Genomic DNA, 25933 nt, shown 5'->3' with positions numbered 1-25933 from the left:
TCTTGTCACAATTTAAATTTAGTATTACAGATGCTTTCATAAAATTGGCCCCTTCTTTTGGACTCTTGGTCCTATGGTTTAAAAAAAATGCACCTCATTACAGTTTGTTATCTTGATGTTTCAGAAATTACTTTATTTCTTCTGTAGCTTGATAATTGCTTAATTTTATTTGTATGTTACCTCCCTTCAGTGTCTTATCAGTTTGTATAGTATAAAAGTTAACAACTTCTATGGTGGTAGAAAGTTGGCTTAGAATGATTGAGACCCATCAGTTTGATTCCCAGCACCAAAAAAAAAGAAAAGAAAAGAAAAAGCAAGCAAGCTAGCTATAGATTAAGGACAGATTAGGGACAAATTCTAAATCACCAAGAAGTGATTTTTTTTCTATACATTATTCAACCTTTTTTGTTTGTTTGTTTGTATGGTGGGATAACATAAGTTTGCTTATTTTTGTCTAGACTAGCTTCAAACCCTTGGGCTCAAAGGATCCTTCTGTCTTAGCTTCCTAGGTAGCTGGGACTACAAGCATTTTGTCAACTTGCATGGCTTTAAATATAACAGTCTAATCACCTGACTTTTTTAAAAAAAGAAAAAACTATGCTTGGAATAATTGTCAACAATTCTTAAATTGTCTTTTTTTTTTTTTTTTAATTGGGTGTAGGGCTTGAACTCTGAGCCTAGGTGCTGTCCCTCAGCTCTTCAGTTCAAGGCTAGCGCTCTACCACTTGAGCCACAGCGCCACTTGCGTTTTTTTTTTTTTTTTTTCTCAGTTCTCTCCATTGATCTATTTTTTTTTAATTTTATTTTGTGAACATACTGTACAGAGGGGCACTTGCGGTTTTCTGAGTGGTTTATTGCTGGCTTTGAACCATGATCCTCAGATCTCAGCCTCCTGAGTAGCTAGGATTACAGGTGTAAGCTACCGGTGCCCAGCTTAAATTGTCTTAATTGAGGAAACAGAAGCCAAAGAATTTAATAATTTTTGGAAGTTGGGTGTAGTGACACATGCTATAGTCCCAGCTACTAGGGAGGCTATGGTGAGAGGATCACTTGAACCCACAAGTTTGAGACCAGTGCGTACAGCATAGCAAGACCCCTGTCTCAAGAAGATAACTTGTGGGGCTGTGAAGGTGGCTCAGCAGTAGAGTTCTTGCCTGTTTTTGTTTTTCATTGTGGTAATATGTAACGAAATTCACCATGTAAATTGATTTTTAAAAGTTATCATTGGGGCTGGGAAGGTGTCTCAGTGGTAGAGTGCTTGCCTTGCATACATGAGGCCCTGGGTTCAATTCCTCAGCACCACATAAGCAGAAAAGGCAGGAAGTGGTGCTGTGGCTCAAGTGGTAGAGCACTAGCCTTGAGCTGAAGAGCTGAGGGACAGCGCCCAGGCCCAGAGTTCAAGCTCCATGACTGACAAAAAAAAAAAAAAAAGAAAGAAAGAAAAGAAAATAACTTGCCAAAAATTATCTAGTAACTAGTACATGAAGAAGAATCTAGGAGCAATTCTCAAGCTAAAAGCTCATTGACTATTTAGTGAGCTTGTTGCTTATCTGGAACATAGAATATTATAGCAGTGAGATTTTTATTACTGATTTAAAACATTTTACTGTCCCTCCCCGCAACATATCCTATATTGCATATTACAGACTTTTTTCCCCTGAAGAATATGTCTCCAACTTTTCAGAGAAAATTGATGGGAAACAAAATCCAACAGAATATGCATTTTATCTTACAATCCTCTCTGGAGTACAGCACAACCTTCCGTTGTGTGAAACTGAAGTATTTGACTTTTCAAAGTAAAGGAGATGATTAAAAGAAGGCACAGCTGGGCATTGATGTAACTAGTTATTTAGGAGGCTGAGATCTGAGAATCACAGTTCAAAGCCAGTCCAGGCAGGCAAATCCATGAGACACTTATCTCCAATTGATCACCAGAAAACTGGAAGTAGTGCTGTGGCTCAAAGTGGTAAAGCGGTAGCCTCAAGCAGAAGTGCTTAGGGATAGCAGGCCCTGAGTTCAAGCCCCATAATTACTCCCCTCCGCAAAAAAAGAAGGCACAGCAGTTGTAGCCCTCATAAATTACTAAGTTTTTCAGCTAATTATAAATTATTAAAAATTTCAATTTTTATTTGAGGCACAAAAATATGGATTTACTTGGACTCTGTGATTTGAGTAAGAATGAGGTGTTTTTAAAACTAGATTCCAAAATATGCATGTGAATTGAGCTTATGAAACTAATTTTTACAGTCTAAGCAAGCATATCCTTCAACCTTTTTCTCCATTCTCTTTAACTCTTATTAGGTCCTATGCAGTGGGCAAAGTGGGACACAGGCTCAGCTTGCCACAGCATCATTTAACTCAGTAACACCAACTATGCCTTCAGCTTATGAAACCTTATATTTTACACTATACTTAAAAGAGAGCTAGCTGACAAGAACAATTTAAAAATAGCAGACCCCGGACAGGTGACAAAAATGTCACACTGGCAGCACCAGACTGCATTAACAAAATCACCAGATGTCACACTTGATTCTGTTTTCACAGCTGATTAAACAGCAGTATTTTTTGGACCAAAGGAAGAAAAAAGAAAAGGCCTCATCTGAATGTGGAATCAGGTTTTTTTTTTTCTTTTTCTTACAAATGTTCTCCCTCTCCCCCCCCCCCCCCCCCGCCATGATTCCTTAATAGGTATAGGATTTAAGATCACAACAAATTATGAAAACTGTGATAAAAATTCCAGTCTTAGAAAAGAAATCTCCACATATACACATTTCCTAAATTGCAAAAAAATGAATCAAAATGTTAACTCTGCTGTCTTTGCTGATCTTATTTTCTTCATTTTCCCTTATCTAAAATTTCTATGATGAAATTAGATTGCATTTTATAATGTAAACATTAATTTTTAAAGAGGTATAGAACCTATAAATGATTTTCCAAAAAAAAATGCTCTATTTGGAGAGTAAAATTAGATCATTGGTCCTATGAGTATAACATTAACCTAGAGTTTCTTATGAAATCCATGTTAACTTTTACCCAGAGATCCACTGAAAACAAACAGAATTAGGGAAAATACCAGGAAATGTAAAAGTACTCTGCTTAGTCGTAATTAGTAATGCCTTCCATCTGTAAAATACCACCTAAAGCTCTTGTTCTGCTCCTTAGGAAAAATTGAATTGGAAGTAATCAGTATTGGATAGAGAATGATAGTTAGAAGACAATCCAGCTCCCTTTCAGTTTTATTTTTGCAAGCATTAAAGAGAATCCGTGTAGATCCTTTTGGCTGGAGGCCAAAAACAGGACTAAGTTTGCCACCATGACATGTATAAACACATAAATATATCTTTCTGCAGTGGGCTACTTCTTGGAAATCCTAATAATTCTAGTGAATATGTAAAATATATGATACATGAAAATAAAATAGACATTTTTCTATTGAAAACATAATCTCAAAAAGAATTCTAATATAAATGGCAGCAAAATAGTCTTCATAAAACCAGAGGCAGATTCAATATTTTTGTCCTAATGTTTAAAGTAATTTTTTTGTCTATTCATTTTTGGCACTGGGGATCAAACCCAAGACGTTGCACTTGGTAGACAAGCACTTTGCCACTGAGCTACATCACAGCCCTAAAAATTAATTTTTATTGAAGTTCTTATGTGTATTGGTAAAATTAGAAACAGTTTCATCAGAATCTATCAATTGTTGATGACTTTCCCTTTAACATACCCACACATGATTTACTTTTGAGGGTCTTTCTCTCTCTCTCTCTCTTTTCCTTCCTTCCTTCCTTCTTCTGTCTTCTTTCTTTTTTGAAGTGCCAGAGATCAAACCCAGGTCCTCATACATGCTAGGTCAGAATTCTATCACAGATCTATAGCCCCAAGCCCATTCACACCAGCTCTTAACACGAAATGACCTTTGACAATTATCAAGGGCTTTAAGAAATTAGGATGACAGGCATCACCCCCATAATTGTAGCTACTCAGGAGGCTGAACTCTGAGGATTGAGGTTCAGAGTCAACACAGGCAGACAAATCTGAGACTCTTATCTCCAATTAACCATCAAAAAGCTGCAAGTGGCAGTTTGGCTTAAGTAGTAAAGTACCAGCCTTGAGTTTGCTAAGGAACAGTGCCTAGGCCCTCAGTTCAAGCCCCAGTACTGAAAAAAAATTAGGATGGTCTTAATTAGACAAAAGATGTGATTTGCTTAGGAATTCATAATTACTTCTTTTTATTTGAGGTATTATTCTGTTCTGTCCACTATGAAGCTTTTCATTTGGGCCATTGAATACCTACTAGAAGAGTTGACTATTAAATGATGACAATCCTATACTAAAACTATATTTGGTGAAAAGTTCATCACTTTTTTTCTTCTATTGGTCATAGTGCTTGAACTCAGGGTGCAGTACTTTGAGCTCCTTTGCTTAAAGCTTCTTTAAGCCACAGTGCCAATTTTGATTTTCTGGTGGTTAACTGGAGATAAGAGTCTCACAGAGCTGGGTGTCACTGGCTTATGTCTGTAATCCTAGCTACTCAGGAGGCTGAGACCTAAGTATAAAAGTCATCCTGGGTAGGGAAGTCAGAGAGACTCTTTTTTTTGGGGGGGGGGTGGAGGGGGGTCCGGTTGTGGGGCCTGAACTCTGGGCCTGGGCACTGTCCCTCAGCTCTTCAGCTCAAGGCTAGTGCTCTACCACTTAGCCACAGCGCCACTTCCGGCTTTTTTCTTTTTGCTTATGTGGTGCTGAGGAATCGAACCCAGGGCCTCATGCATGCAAGGCAAGCACTCTACCACTGAGCCACCTTCCCAGCCCCTCAGCGAGACTCTTATCTCCAATAAACCACTCAGAAAAGTTCAGAAATGCCTCTGTGGCTTAAGTGTTAGAGCACTAGCCTTGAATAAAAGAAGTTCAGGGGACAGCAGCCAGGCCCTGAGTTCAAGCCCCCAGGACCAGCAAAAAGAAAAAAAAAGTCTCATGGACTTAACTGCCCTGGCTAACTTTGAACTGCAGTCCTCAGATCTCAGCCTCCTGAGTAGGTTTACAGGCATGAGCCACCAGCGCCGGGCTCATCACTTTTTTTTAAAACTACAGTTGTTTATCATTCTTACCTCACATATACTTAGACTGTGATTGTGAAATAAAATTAATAAAACTGAGAATGTCATGATAAACCTGGACATAATAGGTCACAAAAATCTTGCAGAGCCTTGTTCACAGATACTAGATTATATACTAGTTAGGGTTTCAGTAAGTTTTCTGTTGAAAGAATTGAGCAAGAAATCGTACTAAGTACATTGTTTCCTCATAAAAGACTTAAAATTTTTCTTTTGTTCTCCCCTTCTCTCCCATAATTAATGATCAAGTGTCCCTATCGTTTAGTTTTTACTCTGGGGACCATCATTCCTGCAACATCTGATGCCATCTTACATTATTGACTAAGGGTTGCCAAACTTTTGAAGGAACTCAAGTGGAACTATTTTAGGTTTCACAGGTCATATAGCCTCTGTTAAACAGTATCCTTTGTTTTTGTCTTATTTGTAACCCTTTAAAAATAGGAAAATTATTCTTAGTGGTATAGAAAAATAAGAAGTTGGCTAATAGGGGCAGAGTTAACAATTCCTGTTAGGGATACAGGATACAGGTCTAGAATTTAGCATTATGCCCAAGGTCACAAATATACTTAGTAGTAAAGTAGCATAAGAGATGTAGGTTTTTAGGTCAGTCTGTTATGTAAGTTTTGCCATCTTTCTTCACTCTGTCATTCTGATGATAATGTTGCATTTTTGAGCCATTACAAAGCATGTTTCTATTTTCTCTAAGCTTCAAGTATAAGTTTATATATTTTGAATTTTTTTTTCTGCTTGGATTTGAAGGGCAGTGTGAATTATTGTGTAAAATAACTTGCTTAATGCGGAAATAAGCATGATTAAATTGGAATGTGGGAGATTTGTAAACTTTAAACTATTGGAAGCTTTTTTTTGTTCTGTTGTATTTTATTTATGTTGAGACTTTGGTTTTGTTTTCAGACTTTTTTGCATATGTGTTTTATGACTTGATTTAAGAATTGTAAATGCTTTGGCTTTTGATAACATTGTTATAAATTAATCTGTTCTAGCTTTTTGTAATGTGTATATTTATGATGTATTTGAAATAATTATATTGAATTTTTTTCTGTGCTTAAAATAAAATTATTTTATTTTTTAGGACGTATGGGAATAAATTTCCATCATCCTGGAACAGATAATATAATGGCACTCAACAGTAAGTCTTCATGTGAAATATTCTATAAAATTAGTGGTCATGTTTGTAACATGTAGTTTCAACTTTTGATTACATTTTAGTCTTTCACTAAATGTAATATAGACCATTGTTCTCTATCAGTGGTTCGCAAAATGTGGTCCTGGATGAAGAGCGTCGGCACTGGCAACTTACTAATATTGTACAAATCTTAGGCCCTCCTACAGACTTCCTGAATTAGAAACTTTAAAAATGAAGCCCAGAAACTTATGTGTTAACAAATACTATATGTAATTTTGATGAAAGCTATAAACATTTCTGCTCTACAACAAGCACTGGCAAACTACAGCTTTTAAACTATAGCTTTGTAAGCCAAATTGGGCTTAATGCTAGTTTTGAGTTTTTGTTCTGTGTTTTTGGCAGTACTGGGGTGGAATTCAGTGCTTGCTCTGCAGGTGCTTTCCCAAGTCATGCCTCCAACCTTTTTTTCTTCTGGTTATTTTTGAGATAAGTTCTTGCTTTTGCCTATCCTGGCCTGGATTGTGATCTTCTCATACTTCCTGATGTGTGGGATGCCACACACCACATTTTTGGTTGAGATAGGGATCTTGTTTTTTGCTTGGATTAGCCTCAAAGCCAACCTCTCAATCTCTGCACCTCCTTCCCCTCCCACTATGTATCTAGGATTATAGGATGAACTACCAGTCTCAGTTATAGTTAGATTTGTAATTTTTTTTCTTGTCATTACTGGGGATTGAACAGGACCTTGCCAAGCCAGGTGCTCTACCACTTCAGCCACACCCCAGTATTCTGATGCCTGTTTTTATAAATAACAAAATTAATATGTTCTGGGACATAGCTACAACCATTTGTTTATGGATTATTTATGGTGCCTGTTTATTGCACTACAAAGAGAGAGTCCACATAGTCTAAGCTGTTTTTGATGTGGTCCTTCACACATAATGATTACCATCTCCTGCTCTATACCATTAGTGAAGGAAGGAGGTATGGGAGAGAGGGAACAGGGCAGAGAATGTGAATGAGTAAACCAACTAATGTATATATAACTTAAATTTTTTTCTTACTGAGGTAAATAGCCAATAGATGTGTAAGATAAACATCTAGGAAACTTCCATTAGTGAACCTTGTGTGTTATAGATGTTAACAGTTTTACAGGCTAGGATTGGTTTTGTCCGTGCAATTGTTGGATTAAGTTCTAGAGCAACCAGAAGTTATTATCCAGAAAGTCATGGCATTAAATAACACTAGTAGACTATCTGGCTAGCCTCAGTTCTCCTTCCTAGGAACTATAGACCAAGTAACCTTGCAGAACTGTCTCTAGCCAGAAATTGTTTGGACCTATACGACCATTACATCTCTCAAGATTGAAATTCTCTCCTTAGCCAAGTGAGTGATAGCAGATGTCCCTTCTCATGCTCCCAGACACACAAGTTGACTCTTGATACACATGGGAGATATACTGGGTAAATCTAGGGTAGTGTGTAATCTCCAAAATACATATTCCATGTTTGCATTACTTACCATCAATTCTCTCTTAAAGTGGGTTCCAACTTGAGATGATCATCTTTCTTGCTAGGTACTTGTGGGATGACACACTTCGATAGAATTGCTATGATAAATCTTTTCTTCCCTTTTTATAGATGAGCACAGCTCATGTAGCTACATGTAATACACAAACTGTATATTTTTTTCTTCCTTTTTCTGACTAACATTTACTGGCCCCACAGTTATTTTCCTGGTTCCTTCTTCCTTTCCCTAATCTTCATATGGAATAATTGAAATAAAGACATAAATTACTAAAATTAGCAGTTCAGATTTCCTGATTATTTGTCAGAGACCAGATTAATGGTGAAATATATTTTCAGGAAAGAAAGGGGTAATAAAATGGAAAAGCTGGATGTGGTAAGAGAATATAAAAGGATAGGTAGGAGCTGGGTGCTGGTGGCTCATGCTTGTAATTGTAGCTATTTAAGAGGCTGAGATCTGAGGATTGTGGTTTGAAAGCCACCCCGGGCAGGAAAGTTGGTAAGAGACTCTTAACTCCAATAAACTACTCAGGAAAAGCCAGACGTATAAAGCAGTGAAATAAGACCTGAGGCTACTTGTCCAGAATTTCTAAAAGAGTTCTTAAACAGTCCTCTCCACTGAAATGGGTATGTACTTTTTTTCTTAGCTTTTAAAGCCATTGCCTTTCATCTTCACCCAAAAGACTAGAAGTTTGCAAAATATGTTTTTCTTGATCCTACTGGAAGAGGAAAGGAGACTGCTGAGAATGTTTAGCTACATGTATAGTAGCAGTTCTGTCAGCCAGATTTTTCCAACTTAGGTTTTTTGTTTTGGTGATTTTTCCCCTCTTATTATCTTAGTCCTTCAGAACAAATATTAGTGCTTCTATTTGGACCAAGTGAACTAAATTCATGGTCAGTTAATGTTCAAAACCAAAATGGGTAGTATCAGTTTACTCTAAGATATACCACTGCCAATTATATCTATTTTATTCCTTTTTGACTTGTCAGATCCTATTTTTCAAAGTAGAAAATAGGCTGTGGAAAACAAGCAATAAAAGAAAGTTGCCTGATAAGTACAAAATTAGAAACCAAGTTGCAGTGTGCTTTAAGGGATGGTATGGTTCTGTTTCTGGGAGCCATTTTCAGGCCAGCTGGAGGGCCTGTGAAACCTGAAGATGCAGCAGTAGTTAGCACAGAGTTAGCATAATTAGCATAGATAGCTTTGTCAGTAGTCTCAAAGATTTGCTTTCACCTCTTACAAATTATATAGCCTTAGGGCTACATTCTTCTCTTTGCCTTTGATTTTTTTTCCCTCATAAAATGGAGATAATGATCATTAACATGGCTATTTGTGAATCCAAACAAAGCTTAGCTTAGTGTCTAACTTGTAGATAAATTCTTTTTTTTTTTTTTGGTCAGTAATGGAGCTTGAACGCTGGGCCTGGACACTGTCCTTCAGCTTTTCAGCTCAAGGCTCGCATTGTACTGCTTGAGCCAGAGCACAACTTCCAGTTTTCCAGTGGTTTATTGGAGATAAGAGTCTCATGGACTTTCCTGCCTGGGCTGGCTTTAAACTACAATCCTCAGATCTCAGCCTCAGGTATGAGCTACCGGCACCCAGCTGTAGATACATTCTTGGGAGCTGCCCTTGTATGTTGGTTACATGGACATTATGGTTGGCTTTCTTTTCATTTTTTTAATTATTATTTTTTGAACTGGAGCTTGAACTCAGGGCTTTGAGTTCCCACTGGGCTTTCTGCTCAAAACTAGCACTCTACTACTTGAGCCATTTTTTCCACTTCCAGCTTTTTGGTGGTTAATTGGAGAGAAGAGTCTCTGCCTGGGCTGGCTTGAGACCCAGATCCTCAGAACTCAGCCTCCTGAGTAGCTATGATTTACAAGCATGGGCTTTCTGTACATTTTAGATTTCTAAAATAGAGTTGATCTTACATTGGTTTTATTTAAACAGTTGTGCTCCCTTAAATTCCATTGGGAAAACACCTGTAACTCATCTTGTAGCTAGAGTGGCTTTACTGGAAGTTATTTTTTCACTTGTTTTTGTGTGATTTTTCTACTGTGGATGAGATATTTTCTCTTATCTATGCACCTTCTCTGAGACCTATAACCTCTTTTCAGTTGTTACATCCATATGATGTTGGCACTTTTTGTCTGTCTGTTTTTGTTGGTCATGGAGCTTGAACTCTGGGCCTGGGCATTGTTCCTCAGCTCTTCAGCTCAAGGCTAGCACTCTACACGTGAGCCACTGCACCACTTCCAGATGTTGGCACTTTTTAAAGTGTGGTTTGTGAAAATCTAAACATCCACTTTGGAAAATGGTTTGTCTGTTTCTTAAAATGTAAAACATAAGCCAGGCGCCAGCGGCTTACACCAGTAATCCTAATTACTCAGGAGGCGGAGATTTGAGGATCGTGGTTTGAAGTCAGCCCAGACAAGAAATTCTGTGAGACTTATCTCCAGTTAACCTCCAGAAAACCTGAAGTGGCTCTGTGGCACTAGCCTTGAACGATAAAGCTCAGAGACAATGCCTAGGCCCTGAGTTCAAGTCCCATGACCGACCCCCCCCCACATCCCCCTCTCCCCCACAAAAGTAAAACATATACCTACCACATGATGTAGTTCTTCTAGGGATCTATCAAGAGAGAAAAAAAGAAAGCCAATGTCCACACACAGACATGTATACTGGTATTGATAGCAACATGATTTTTACTAGCTATACAGGGTAAACAATCCAAATGTCCCTCAACTAGAGAATGGCTAAACAAATTGTGGTACATCCATGTGATATGGATCCTCTCTAGTTGAAAACGTCTCTGAATTTCCCTCAGCCTTAATTTAAAAATCTACAAGTGGGCAGTTGTGATAGTCAGTGTACCTCATTTTTATTTTGTTTTGTAGACTTGGATGAGGTGAGGCACAGTGTAGGCCAAGTATTACTGCTATATTTGGGAAGTGAATATACTTTTGTTCAGAGAAGATAGTAACACAGTGACTTTTTTTTCTTTAGATAATAGCTTTGTAAGTAAGAAGTTCAAAAGTTTTCATGCCATTTCTTCCTGGGGTTCTTCAAATTACAGATAGAGGCTGTTCCAAGTTATAAGAGGTGAATAGGAAATCTGCAACACCCTTTGAAGAGGAGAGATTTTTGTTTTGTTTTTGCCCTTATTCTTCCTTATCAAAGTGTCTAGATTTTTTTTTCCAGTCCTGGGGCTTGAACTCAGGGCCTCAGCACTGTCCCTGAGCTTCTTTTGCTCAAGGTTAGCACTCTACCACTGGGGCTGCAGCACTGCTCTGTCTTTTTCTGTTCATGTGGTACTGAGGAACTGAACCCAGGGCTTCATGCATGCTAGGCAAACACTACCACTAAGCCACATTCTCAGCCCTAAGATATTTCAATGAGAGAGTTCTGTGATAATTTGTTTGTTTTTTATTGGTCGTGGGGCCTGAACTCTGGGCCTGGGCGCTGTTCCTCAGCTCTTCAGCTCAAGGCTAGTGCTCTACCACTTGAGCCACAATACCATTTCCAGCTTTTTCTGCTTATGTGGTGCTGAGGAATCGAACCCAGGACCTCATGCATGCAAGACAAGCACTGTACCACTGAGCCACCTTCCCAGCTCCTTCTGTGATAATTTGAAGATTAAAAAAATTAAATCTTAAAAATAAAAAAGGGGGGAGGCAGGACTATAACTAGAGATGAGAACACATGTATGAGGCCCAGGGTTTTATCTCCTGTGCCACAAAGACAAACCACAAAACAACTGAAAAAGAGACTGAACTTGCTTAGGCAGTTTTGAGGTCACTGATTGTCAAATATCTTACATCTAAAGACCCTAGAGTTTGCAACCTGTATATACCATTTTGTGCATTTTTCATCTTACGAATGCTTTGAAAATATTTTGGAAGGTTTTGCTTCTATTTCTGTTTGAACTAAGGACTACGGGTACATTTGTTAAATCAAAAGAGGAAATGTTTTGAAAGGGCATTGGTATGCCTGTTTGTGTTGGGCTGTCTCCTGTGTAGCTGCAGTGCCTCTCCCTCCCTCCCCCCTTCATGCTTTGCTGAGTGTGAACCAACTCCTTGGGGAGAGACTCAGCTGAGAGGAAGTGGCAGAGAGGGAGCTGAGCACATGATGCCTTTATGCCAGAATGGAAAGAGAGCCAGCTTTGCTAGAATTCCAGATGGAATTTTCCAAAAATCGAAAAGCACATTGTTATTTTTGTTCACTGAAAGTGGACATAAGTAAATTAATTTCTTAGCAGTGTAATAAGATAGTGAAGGAATTATTTTGAGATCTTTAACTTGAAATTTCTTTTGAGATTTTAAAAATTTTAAAGAACTTTTATCTGAACAGATTTAAAAATAAAATTGATACAAAATTATAGTAATATAAAATAAGTTCCAATATGAATACATTGTAAATGATGACTAATTAAAATGAAAAATGGTGGAAGGGGAGATGTGACTCAAATGCTAGAGTGCCATCCTTGAGCATAAAAAGTGGAACAATAACTCAAGGCCCTAAGTTCAAGCCGTACTTACTGCCATACACACACACACACACACACACACACACACACACACACACACAGAAGAAGAAAAAAAGAAAAGTAGTAATCAAAGGGATATGTGATGTTCTATGACTTTAAAATATTTGTTTGAAGCTATTTTGGATAAGTGCAGTATATGAACATGGACCTAAAAGACTGTTTTTTGTTGTTGTAGTTGTTTTCACCTCATTTTGCAGATAGGGAAAACAAATTCAATAAGTTATATGAGCTGGGCTATGTGGTACACACCTATAATCCCCAGTACTAGGGAGAGAGAAGCAGGAGTATTTAAAGTTCCAGGCCAGCCTGGAACATAGCAAGAGCTTCTACCCAAAAACCAGAAAGGAAAGAGGCTAGGTGAACTGGTCAGGGTGATGTGATAGAATCAGAGATCCAGGAACTCCACGTTGAGAGTATTCTTTTTACTTTAAATACCTAATTGTTAAGAGTGTTGGATTTTTGGTGGCTTTTTTTTTTAAGCTCTTTTAACAAACACATAAATGTAGTATCTTTGGTGAAATATTGTCTTATTATTTATACTTTTTATTCTGGAAAATGGAATAGTTAGCCTGGTCTACATGACCTGATAATTGAAGACTAAGTAAAAGTTTGAAATTGTTTTGACTGTCTTTATTGGATTTTGGAAGAAATACCTTGCATGTGTGACTCTGTCTCCAGTGACAGGAGTTAGGGCTTTTCACCCCAGCAATGAAGATGCAGGAAACTGTCAAATTACTTATTGTTCCCTTGTGGACTTCCTTGGTGTGTTTTCTATACTCCAGTAGACTGTAGAATTTGGACTTTCTTTTAATAGCATTCACTACACTTACAATTAATGTTTTTAGATTTTAAAGTTTAATCATTTAAATGGTTTAAATTGCAATTATACTTCCAAAGATTTCATCAATTATAACTCAGTGAAGATCAACATAAAATATTTTTAAGGGATAGGGATGTAGCTCAGAAGTAAATGATGCATGTAAATTATGGATTTGGGTGATTATGATATCTCAGTGTATATAAGTTGTAACAAATGTACCACTCTGTTGGGGTATGTTTTTAACAGGGGAGGAGAGGTATATATGAGGTCCATGGAAAACCTCTGTTCTATAAACCTAAAAGTTACTCTAAAAGAAGTCTTACCATAAAGAAGAAAGGAAGAAGGAAGGAAAGAAGGCAGACAGGCAGGAAGGAAGGAAAGAAAGAAGGAAAGAAGGGGGGAAGGAAAAAAGGCTGGACACTGGTGGCTCATATCTGTAAATCCTAGCTACCCAGAATTCTGGGATCTGAGGACTGTGATTTGAAGCCAGCCAGAGCATGAAAGTTGTAAGACTCTTCTCTCCAATTAACCTCCAAAAAACTAGGAGTGGAGCTGTGGCTAAAGTGGTAGAGTGCTAACCTTGAGCAAAAAAGCTCAAGGACATCACCCAGGCCCTGATTTCTAGCCCCAAATGGACACACACACACACACACACACACACACACACACACAAAGAAAAAAAGGATCCTAGTATAATACACAGTGTCTTGTGAATCACATGTACAGCCATTTAAAACCTAGTATGGGCCAAGCCATAAGAAGTGACAGATGACCCATTTCAGTATTACTTTGTATATATAACAGAGCATGGTACTGTGAACATGAGAAGGCTACTCAGAATGTACACTGACCCTGCAAATTTAGTTCTGGAAAAATGTACATTTTTTACTACAAAATACATGTTCATTCGGATAGATTTTAAAAAACAATTCTTCATTCAGATTTATAATTTAGAAGCTATAAAATATTAATACTTTGGATTTTCTATATTTTATAACCAGAGAACTAATCTAAATATTTGTCTTGTTTCAGTTTTTTTCATTGGGGGTGGTGGTGCTAAGAGTTTAAACTTAGGGCCAGGCAAGCATTCTACCACGTGAGCCATGCTCTTATCCCTGTTTGTGTGTGGTTTTTTTTTTTTGCTGTTTTTATATAATATAATGCACTATAGTGCACAAATTTTAAATAAGTATGTTTAATAAATAGGTAGATTAAAATGTATTATAGCAAGTTCAGAATCCCCAAATTGAGACCAAAACATTACCACGATCCCCTCAAAGGCCTGCCTTTATGCTCCTCTCTACTTACTACACCTGACAAGGACAACCACAACTTGATTTCTAAGATTAAATGTAATTTTTATGAGATCTAAGTTGCTTATTATATGTAAATCAGTAAAGGATATCTCCAGGGATATCTAGTGTAAATCCATAGTTCAGGTAGTATATGATAAAGAGGATTAGTTACATTATTCTTTTTTTTTCCTATGTGAGATTGATCATTCTGTGTTGGTTCATGTTCATTGATGTACCCAGCCTTCTTATTTATTTAAAGTTGTTTGGCACTATTGGGGCTTGAACTAAGGGCCTCAAGCTGCCACTAGCCTTTTTTTTGCTTCAGTTGTTTTTCAGGAAGGGAGGGAGTTTTTGCAGTAGCTGACCTTCTAACTTTGGCCTTTCTTGTAGCTGGGATTAGAGGTATACTCTTTGTGCTTATTGATTTCTGTATGGTCCTGCCACTTTTTGCCTGAGCTACCTTGAACTGCCACTTTGATCTCTGTACTGTTAGTAACTGAGACTATAGGCATGAACCACCATTCATTCTTATTTTAAAGTCCTATTTATTTCTAGGAAAAAAGTACTATAGTGCTCCCATTTTCTTCATGATGCTCAGAAGGGTTTTGTTGTTTGTTTTCACGGAGAATTGTAGTAGGAGAAGAATCAAGAAAGAAGGGTTTAAACTGTATAACCCTTTGTAATATTTGAGTAGTGGGAAAGCTAAAAGGTTAAGGGTATGTGGCTGAGGGAAAAATTGACATCTGAAGAAAAGTAGAAAGCAGAAGATAGGGCTGGCCATGTTCTATCTTATTAGGGGAAAATAGTTTTGTTTTTACTGCTGTCTGTCCAATACAAATGTGACTCCAGATTATTTTCCTTTATCAATGTATGCCAATTTTGTGAAACTAAAAATGTACTAGGCTGGGCGATGGAAGCTCAGTCCTATAATCCTACCTACTCAGGAGGGTGAGATCTGAGGATCCTGGTTCAAAGCCAGCCTTGGCAGGAGTGTCCATGAGACTTTATCTCCAATTAACCACCAGAAAACCAGAAGTAGCACTGTGGCTCAAAGTGGTAGAGTGCTAGCTTTAAGCCAAAAGCTCAGGGTTGGGCGCCTAGGCCCTGAATTCAAGCCCTACAACTGACAGGAAACGGACTAAATGGAGTTCTCACTTATTTTTAATAGAATATGAATTACCAAATTTAAGAGATATTCCACCCTGAAAACCATGGTAGGTAAAAGGATCTAGCAATATATGATGCCACAGTCTGGCTGGATTAAACATTTTAACAGTGCTTTTTCAGTAGGCCTAGAGTTAATCCCCTTTTACTTTGTTAAGTCTTTTATAGATGTGCAATGTATTTTTTCTCAATTATGATATAAAATAGGAAATACATGGAGAAGATATGAGAACCATCACTGAAAGTTTTACAGAAATGCATTCTGTAAATAAATACTGAATTTAAAATTTCTTTAACGTATGTAGGTGTGTGTCTAGCAAGAAATTCAGACTGCCTATTATATGCTGCAGTTTTTAGTTGTTTAGGACAAATATTTTTCTGAGGGATGTCGGTGGTAATATAAAGTACAAATGAAGACTTACAAATTAGATTTTTAAAAAGAAACTTATGGAAGTAGGCCCCAGTGTAAATCCTTGTAAGACTTGTATTGCTGAAGCACCATTGTATCTGTTCCAGTGGCTGCCACATGCAATTGAATTTCTCCTTAACATTGTGATTTAGATTGTACATTCACAGAGGGTTTTTAAAAGAATATAATATGTTCACAGACTATTTTGATACAAATACCCATGGTTTTCTTCTATGTTCACATGCAGCCAGGAGCTATGGGCGGAGACGAGGTAATTTTTTTTAATGAGTTCTTTTGCCTGCCACATTTTGTGTGTGTGTGTGTGTGTGTGTTGTGTGTGTATGTTAATATTCATGTGTGTGTTGAACAATAATAATTGTATGGTGTCATGTACTGCCTTAATTATTTTAGCAAAATATTGCTCATTATTTTCATTATTTTACTTTTTGCTATTTGTTGGTAATTTGTTCCTTGAATCCTAATAAAGATATGACAAACATTATTCCTACCTGGAAGTTTTTGTTGTGTGGCTTATTATTATGAATGAATATGAGGGAATAATGGCCAACTATATGTATTTTGTTTTGTTTTTGCCCAGTATCCATTAGCTTCTTTTTATAGATTTAGAAAGTAGAGGATAGGTTTCAGACAGCAATATTTTATTTGTGCATATTGCACAAAGGTGTTTCATTACAATTCTTGGTTTTACTAGGTTGGCTGGTGGATTTTTTTTTCCTGTTACATTTAGAGGCAAATTTAATCTGAGGCCAAATAAAATTTAACTTTCAGCTCCTGAGGTACCTTCTTAAAGAGATACCTTAAAAATTGTTTTAGAGCTTATATATACTTTCCTCATGACACCCAAACAAAATAAAAAATTTCACTGTGAGCCAGGTGCTGGTGGCTCATATCTGTAATCCTAGCTACTCAGGAGGCTGAGATCTGAGGATCACGGTTCAAAGCCAGCCTGGACAAGGAAAGTCCTTGAGTCTCTTATTTCCAATTAACCACCAGAAAACAGGAAGTGATGCTGTGGCTCAAGTGGTAGAGCGCTCACCTTGAGCTGAAGAGCTCAGGGACAGCACCCAAGCCCAGAGTTCAAGCCCACAACTGACAAAAACAACAACAACTAAAAAAAAAACCCACAACATTTTGGTCCAACTTCAGTTTGGTTCAAGCTTTTAAAAAAATGAGACAGGAAATCCTAGATACATTTATTTCAGATATCTTCCACAGATGTAAGACAGTTTTGTTCACTTTTGACACTCATTTACAGAAATGGGGGGAAATGAAGCTATTACTTGTTGTCAGACCTCAAGTTAAAGCCAGAGCTAAAATTAGAATCTATATTTTTGTTTATTTGCTAATGTTTGCCATTCATCAGGATCATTCTATAGTTGTCAGAGACAAGAAAAAAATGAATGTTCTGTTGCTAGTATTTAATTCTGCAGTTAGTATTTGTTCAATCAATAAATAATGACAGAACCTAATGTATGTTTGTAGAATCATATAATCACCTTTGTTTATCATCATGTGGAAAGTATTTGTGCCCTTGATTATTTTTCAGCCATGGAAATAAATACCATTTCTTTTTTGCCTCATTTTTTTTTCTAGTCTAGAGATAGACCTCAACACTTCATACACTTTAATAAAAGGCTTTACCACTAAGTTATTCCTCAGTCTTGCCTTTATTTTAAAATTTAAAAAGTTAAAGCCTAAAAATATTACTAAAAATTAATTTAACCGGCTGCTGATGGCTCATTCCTGTCACTCTAGTGACTCAGGAGGCTGAGAGCTGAAGGATCACAGTTTGACAAAGCCAGTCTGGGTGGGAAAACCTGGAAGACTCTATCTCTAATTAACCAGCAAAATGCCAGGTTGAAGCAGTGATTGAAGTAGTGAAGCACTAACTATGAGCAAGCAAGCGAGGTGAGAGTGCAAAGTCCCAAATTCATGCCCCAGCACAAAAAGCAAAACAACAACAAAACCCAACTGTTTATTTCATACTTTCACATTGCTAGCAAAAGGATCACTGCCAGGAAAGAATAAAGGAATGAACCATTTTACATGGAAAATTGAGACCATGTGGAGAGTAGACAGCAGGAAATCATTCCTCTTCTTTCATACTAATCCATCACTGTATCCTGTCAAGATTGCCCCTATAGTTTCTCAGGCCTTCTCATTTCTACTGCTTGCTTTTCTGCCATTCTAGTTCTGTTGCCTCGTACTTCTGAAATATAACTTTGTCATGTGACCCTCATTCTTTATTCAGGCTTTATACGATCTTGTCCCATTCAGTTTCACCAGCCCCATCATTTCCACTTTTCCTCCCAAACTTACCTTGTGATCAATCCACATGCTTTCTCATTCCCTAGCCATTGCCCAGTATTGACCATCCTATATTCTACATATCTAAGACTTATTTCACTAGTTCAAGCCAAATTCAAGTCTCATCTTTGCTAGGAAGTATACGGTATATTTAAAGACAGTGTTTTCCTCTGTTCTGCCATCCACATTCTTCCTGTCTTCTGTATGTTCTGATTCTTCAACTTGGAGTTTTGTTTTTGTGCCTAACAATAGACCCTATGTATAGTTAGCTCTTCAAGTGCTCAATATCAAGTACTTATTGATTAGGACCATTTCTAATGTTTTTCTCGTGCTATACAGAACAGAATTGGCATCATATTACATATGCTATGATCTTTGCATCAAGTGCTTTGCTTAAATGACTTGATCCTTGCTCTCAGTGTGCAGTTTGATTGTTATAGATGAAGAAGGGAATGAGAAAAGTAGAGAGAAACTCTTAAGTCACCGAATGATGGAAAAAATGATAATTTGTGCTTTTATTTAGTCATTCAGGAGCACATGGGCCTCATAGCTAAGACTCTTTTTCCTTATGGAACACTCTGGGCTTATATGATGTAATTTTGATGAACTGACATGCTTCCTCATCTTGTTCTATTCATGTGATCAGGGTTAAGTACTTCATCTCTCATCAATTAGTATTTAATGTGTTCAAAAAAGCCTAAAAAGTAAATTTACTAATGTATGTTACATCACTATGATGAAGAGCAGAGCATTCACTATAACTCATTTTATGTATAACATACATATTTTGGTTAAAAAAATTAGGCATAGAAAGCAACAGAAATATAAAGTTCTGAGTGCTGTCAGCAAGTTAGTCTAAAGGAATCTTACACCTCTCTCCTGGAAATGCTTCCTGAGGTAGACTATCAGGAACCATTTGTATGATGGAAGACGAATGGGAAGGAAGGCATGTGATTCAGCTTAGAAGAAAGCTTGAGGTGAGATTGGCATGGCTCAGGCTCCTTTGTGTATGCATGGTGCCAGCTGCAGAGCTTAAGTTGGCAGTGAGATGATCCACACTGTCTTGATAAATGGTTTTTGCAACAGAGGGTGAAACGCCTGGATGCAGTTATGCCAGGGCACTGGTGGCTTATGCCTGGAATCCTAGCTACTCAGGAGGCTGAGATCTGAGGATCATGGTTCAAAGCCAGCCTAAAGTCTGTGAGACTTTTTTTTTTTTTTTTGGTCTAGTTGTGGGGCCTGAACTCTGGGCCTGGGCGCTGTCCCTCAGCTCTTCAGCTCAAGGCTGACACTCTACCACTTGAGCCACAGCGCCACTTCTGGCTTTTTTTTTCCTGCTTATGTGGTGCTGAGGAATCGAACCCAGGGCCTCAGGCATGCAAGGCAAGCACTCTACCACTGAGCCAACTTCCCAGCCCCTCCTGGAGACTCTTATCTCCAGTAAACCACTCAGAAAACCAGAAGTGGCTCTGTGGCTCATGTGGTAGTATGCTAGCCTTGAGCTGAAGAGCTCAGGGACAGAGCCCAGGCTCAGAGTTTAAGCCTCAAGATTGACCAAAAAAAAAAGGTATGATACAAGTAATGAAAGAAAGGAGGAACTTGGGATTCACCTGAAAGCTTGGGTAGAAGTGTTAGAGGTATGCTCTTTGTAGATTGAGTACTTCTAGTAATGCAACTGGAGTACTAGTACTAGAGAACACAGGCTGGGAATGCAGCTCAGTGGTAGAGTACTTACCTAGAATGTGCCCACGGCCTGAGATTGTCTCATCACTGCAAGGGGAAAAATAAGAGGGGGAGAAGTTGAGGTGAAAGAACAAATTTTGAAAACAAATATCAGTTAAATATGTTTAAATATTTTTTCTGAAAGCTGGGCATTGGTGCATCCTGTAATCCTAGTTACTTAGTAGGCTGAGATCTGAGGATTGTGCTTCAAAGCCAGCCAAGACAGGAAAGCCCAAGAGACTCTTATCCCCAGTTAACTACCAAGAAGCTGGAATTGGCCCAAGTAGTAAGGCACCAGACTTGAGTATAAAAGTGTAGAGACCAGTGCCCAGGCCCAGAGTTTAAGCCCCAGTACCAGCACAGACAGATATATTAGATAGGTAGATAGATAAATATTTTCCCATTTGTATCTTAATTTATTAATTTATAGACAATATCTAATTATCTGCTCTAAGATGGCCTTGAACTCAATCATGTAGCCCAGGCTGTTCTTGAACTCATGATCCTCCTACCTCTGCTTACTGAGTACTAAGACTATGAGCACTTGACACCACCGCTGGCTTTTAATTTATTTAAATCATGGGAGTCTTCAAACACAAATATGAAATAGTTTAATGAAACCTAATGTACCCATCCCTCTGTTTTAATGATTATCAATAGTTTTGCCAGTCTTGTTTCACATACTGACCTTCCCCACACCCACCCATTTTCTCCCAAGAATATTTTAAAGTAAGTTCCAGACATCATAAGACAGCTATTTCAAAAGAGGAAAGTAAAGGGAATTGTATTCGTAAAAGGCTTGAGGCAAAGTAGTGGTAGTAGCTTCAACATAGATAAACTTTGAAAACAATATGCTAAGTGAAAAGCCAGTTGCTAAAGGTATTGAATGATTCCATCTACGTGCAACTATCAGATAGGAAAATCTGTTGAGTTAAAAAGGAGATTAGTGGTTGCCTCCAGCTGAAGGTTGAAAATGGAGAGTGACTGTGGATTGGTTAAATGGATGGATTGTATGGCTTGTGAATTAGACTTCAATAAAGCTGTTGGGTTTTCCTTTTCTTTCAAGGCTTAAGATAGGAAGGAGGCTCATTGTAAAATATCTGAAATTTAGTGGGTATCTCAATATGGGTTTAGAGGGACTCTGATTTTGCTGGATTTTAGGTCATGGTAAAGTTTTTTAGCTTGGTCCAACTACAAGAGGAAGTCTTTGAAGCTTTAAAGCAGAGTCAGATGATTGTATTTGTTTGTAAAATACTACTCTGGCTACTGTTTGGAGTGTGGTGGGAGAAGAGAAGTGATTTGTCCAATTAGAGGATGGATAATTGAGACAAGAACTGATGAAGTTTAAGATGATTATGATGGAGTTGAGAGAAGTGAACAAACTAAGGATATTTTCTGGAGAATAGAATCAACAATAGAATATAATAGATGCCATTATATTGATTAATTGAATGTGGTGAATAAATAAGAAAAACTCAAAAATGATATCAGGTTCTAGCTTGAGTGATTGGGTGAAGAGTGATGTCACTCACATATTGAAATGAGACTGGGAGGAAAATATCAAGTGTTTACATTAGGTTTGAGATGCCTAAAATATATGACGTTTTAATATGTAAAAAAAAAATCTCTGCTTTGTTATGTCAGATTTCTGAGGTAGGCATGTTGGTGCATGCCTCTAATCCCAGCACTCTGGAGGCCGAGAAGAAGCTCAAGTTCAAGGTCAACTTGGGTCACATAGGATATTGTATCTCAGAAACAAAAACACACATGCACACACAAATTTCTGTGAAATGTAAGAGAGTGCTATCACCAATGATTTGAAAAACTTTCATTTAGTTCAACTTCTATGGTAAATAAACGTGTCACTTACTCAAAGTCACAGGCTAATGATTACGCTGAAACGGATTTTGATTTCCCTGAGAAGGATTTTTTGGAGAGAGTTGGGAGTTGTGTCTTAATCCTTTTTTTTTTTTTTTAATCTATAATGTCACTGATTGCTGAGCTACTGGAAAGACTAAGCTGAAAAGGGGCAGGCTTGAGGGAGCCCTTAGTGAGCCAGAAGTATTGGGAGTTGTTAAGTCATGGCAAGGGATGTGGCTGAAGCTTAGAGATGAGGCTTGAGCATATTTTTGTCAGCATAGCCACTGGGCTTTTGTTTTCCCATTATTTGCCTTAGGAAATAGAGCCTTCTAAGGAGGAATTACTACCTTTACTCAACTAGCCTTCATAGGCTTTTTGTTTGGTAGTTTTCTTTCAGTGAGCCTTTCATGTTAAGACACTGTCACATTAAAAGATTATTAGTACAATTATTATTATTACTGGACCAAAACCTACATTGTAGACAGCCATTAAGAATAGATATCAGAGAACCAGACTATTGATGGAAAGAAAGCCAAAGGACCAAGTTACAGTAGTTAAGAAGCTTTGTGCCTCTTGCTGTTGAAATATTGAACATAAATATCTGTGAATGCCGAGGTTCTACGGCAGATTTATAAATTCTTCATATAAGCGTGTACGTTTTTGATAAGTTATGTGGCTTGTTTTAAACATTTTGGTTTTGGAGAGTGTTTCTCAGAAAGCAAAGAAATATGTCAGAGAGGTGCTTGTTAGTGAGGCAGGACTTTGCGAGGGACCTTATACAGGTGCAGCCTCTTAAAGCTTTAATTATGAATAATACATGTCTAGGAACTAAAATTTTAGCAGTCTTCCTAGGGGTGGTTTGACTTGAAGATGGATTTATCCCAACCAGAGGAATGCATGAACGGCAGCCGAATAGTGTTCACTTTGGAATACTATGGGAAATGGCTACATATGGAAATATGCCAGTGGCTTATTGTCTACCCATTTGTGTTATTCTTTCACAGTTAGCAAAGTGCCAAATTCATTAACAGTATAGTCCTTCAGGAACTTATCACTGGAAGAGGGAAATAGTCAATTTTCAGACTGGAACAATTCTGTCCCACAACCAATAGAGTCATCGACTCTACCTAGTATGATAAAGTCCTTCTAGTTCCCTCCTCTCCCCTCCCCTCTCTCCTGTTTTGTGCTGATACTAGCACTCAAATTGAGGCTCTTGTTTTATTGCTCAAGGCTGTCATTCTAGCACTTGAGCCATACCTCCAGTCCAGCATTTTGCTGGTTAGCTAGCGATGCAGACTTTTATTTTAGTTTCTTAATCTATGATTGTGTCCTTTTGTTGTTAATGTTGTTGTTGTATCACTAGGAATTGTACCAGGGCCTCAGGCATAGAAGTCAAGCGCTCTCCCACAAGTTACTAACTCTAGGAGTTCCCCTAGTCCCTATATGACAAATAAAGAGACATTGGAGGGCAGAGAAGGGAAATTATGTGAAATGTAACATTGTCAAACATGCTCTCTACAAATTTAGATTCACAGATTTGGGGATTGACTATGAGACCTGTATTCCTAGATCCTACTCACAGTTAGAGAAACATCATTTACTTAATAGTTTAATTTCCAAGGTCATCTTTATTGTTCAGATCTGTAGTACTCTAACATTAATAGTAAGACAGAAGTTTGATTTTTGTGCCAATACTGGGACTCCCACTCTGTCTAGGCGTTCTTGCTCAGGGCTGTCACTCTACCACTTAAGCCATACTTCTAGTCTGGCTTTTTTTTTGGTTAATTGGAGTTGGAGTTTCATAGACTTTTCTGCCCAGGGTAACTTTGAACTTTGATCCTTCTGGTCTTGGCCTTTTGTGTAGCTAGGATTACAGGCATGAACCATCAGTGCCTAGCTTTTGGTTATTTTTTCTTTTTCTTAGTAGTATTTGGTTTGAGCTTAGGGGTTTTTATTTGTTACAGGTATTCTAAGGCGTGAGCCAAACCGCCAACAAGGTTTGGTTTTGAAACCTTAGAAAGTGTCTCAACTACCCATAACTGTTTGTGAAAAATATCCAGAGTTTTACAACTTGCTTTTATTTTCTTTGCCAAAAATACTCCAAAGTATCTGCGGTTATATTGGCCATGCAAAAGAAGGTTTTATTTGTTCAAGAATGTCTTGAACATCTGTATCTTTTTCTCTATGCTGGCACAGACTTGTTCATCTGACATCTGGACCACTGAACATTTCTTCAACCCATCCCCCTGTCCCTGGATTCAAATTGCTGACAGAGGCAATAGAAGCTATTGTAGGATTTTGGATATAATACAACCAGAAGTCATTCTGGTAGGGAAGAAGATAGAGATGATGGAGGTATCATAGTCTCCAGGGAGTGAGTGTAGCTCAAAAAATAGTATTAGGATGAAATGCTGAATTTGGGATGTGGGAAATTTTCATGCTGCTTTTTTTTTTTTTTTTTTTGCCAGTCATGGGCCTGAACTCTCTGGTCCTGGGTGCTGTCCCTCAGCTCTTCAGCTCAAGGTTAGCACTCTACCACTTGAGCCACAGCGCCACTTCTGGCTTTTTTTTCTGCCTCATGCGTGCAAGGCAAGCCCTCTACCACTGAGCCACCTTCCCAGCCCCTCCTGCTGCTTTTGTTATACAGAGTATAGGACATAATACTTGAGCACATAAAAGCATAGGAAAGGTCTTAGCCGGGCGCTGGTGGCTCACGCCTGTAATCCTAGCTACTCAGGAGGCTGAGATCTGAGGATCGTGGTTCAAAGCCAGCCCGGGCAGGAGAGACCGTGAGACTCTTATCTCCAATAAACCACCAGAAAACCGGAAGTGGCACTGTAGCTCAAGTGGTAGAGCGCTCGCCTTGAGCTGAAGAGCTGAGGGACAGCGCTCAGGCCCAGAGTTCAAGCCCCATGACCGACCAAAAAAAAGAAAAAGAAAAAAGCATAGGAAAGGTCTTGATTTTCTGAGACATGGTTGCATCTCTCATTCTCAACCCTGTGTGTGGTGTCTGAGCATGTGCTCTCAGAGGCCTGCCTTTGTACATGTGCTTTCCTTCCTTGGATGCTGCCTCACACTTAACAGTTTTTTGAGTGCCTTTAATGTGGTCTACTTAGGACAGGAAGATACACTGGAGAACAAGAGTAAACTGGTCCCTATCCTAATGGAGCTTACAGTTTAATGTGGTTGGGGAAAAAAAGATAGTCTATAAAAACCCACACAAATGGTAAAGTGATAATTGGGGGATATGGTAGGAAGTATGAGTACATATAGGGTGCTGCTTATGGATCAAAAAAGGTGCAGGGAGAGTTCCACCTAAGCAAATGAGTTTTCAACTAGATCTGGAAAATTAGGAATCAACTAGGAAGCTGGGGATTTGAGAAAAGAGTGATTTTTTTTTTTTAAAGGGAGTCAGGGAGTTCATTGTCTGTAGCACCTGTGGCAACACAGGAATAATCAAGAAATACAAAGGAGGTCTCTGTGATTTGGAGATTAGTGAGCAAGAGGGAGATAGATGAGGAGGGTCAAGCTTGTAATCTTAGCTGCTTGGAAGGTCCATTGAGAGATTACAACTCCAGTACAGACAGACAGAAAAGCTCATGAAACTTCATCTCAACCGATGACTGGGCACGATGGAGTACACCAGTCATCCCAAACTATGAGGAGGGGGGCAAAGAAGGCAAACACAATGGCTAAGTGCAGTGGCATGTACCTGATCACAGTCCAGGTTGACCTAGGCATACAGCTAAGCCCCTATCCTGAAAATAATGAATGCAAGAAGGGAATTAGTGGAGGGACTCACATAGTAGGAATGCCTGCTTTGTACACATAAGACCCTGAGTTCAAACCCTAGTTACTATCAAAAATAAAAGAGAGTGGGGCCGAGGTGAGTGTGGAAGGCAGCAACCATGATGTACAAGAGACCTTGCAGTGGAGACCTTGAAGCTCACCGTGATGTTTTGATCCAAGAAGCAATGGAACATTGAGAGCTCTTGAAAGTTATG

The 25933-nt window shown here is 38.3% G+C and overlaps 1 protein-coding gene and 1 long non-coding RNA gene across 10 annotated transcripts in view; one reads left to right on the top strand and one right to left on the bottom strand.

Moving 5' to 3' along the window:
- The window catches only part of Cpeb3 (cytoplasmic polyadenylation element binding protein 3), a 174904-nt gene that overhangs the window by 75192 nt on the left and 73779 nt on the right, over positions 1–25933 (top strand). For 7 of the 9 annotated variants that reach the window (XM_070021203.1, XM_070021198.1, XM_070021199.1 and 4 more), the window contains 2 exons: positions 6205–6261; positions 16267–16290. In XM_070021203.1, coding sequence (XP_069877304.1) covers positions 6205–6261; positions 16267–16290 — 81 coding nt within the window. The remainder of the gene's footprint in view (positions 1–6204; positions 6262–16266; positions 16291–25933) is intronic. The other 2 variants (XM_070021196.1, XM_070021202.1) reach the window with 1 other exon arrangement.
- Positions 1–25933, bottom strand: part of LOC138826133 (uncharacterized) — a 39005-nt gene that overhangs the window by 1195 nt on the left and 11877 nt on the right. Inside the window, exons 2-3 of the long non-coding RNA XR_011371568.1 lie at positions 20083–20117; positions 10392–10416 (exon numbers count right to left, since the gene is read on the bottom strand). This is a non-coding gene — a long non-coding RNA (uncharacterized lncRNA). The remainder of the gene's footprint in view (positions 1–10391; positions 10417–20082; positions 20118–25933) is intronic.

Source organism: Dipodomys merriami, unplaced genomic scaffold (genome assembly GCF_024711535.1).
Source record: "Dipodomys merriami isolate MVZ:Mamm:240054 unplaced genomic scaffold, mDipMer1.0.p SCAF_14, whole genome shotgun sequence".
NCBI classification, from domain to species: domain Eukaryota; kingdom Metazoa; phylum Chordata; class Mammalia; order Rodentia; family Heteromyidae; genus Dipodomys; species Dipodomys merriami.
Note: the sequence above shows the minus strand (reverse complement) of the source record. Positions and strands in the feature narration are given on the sequence as shown.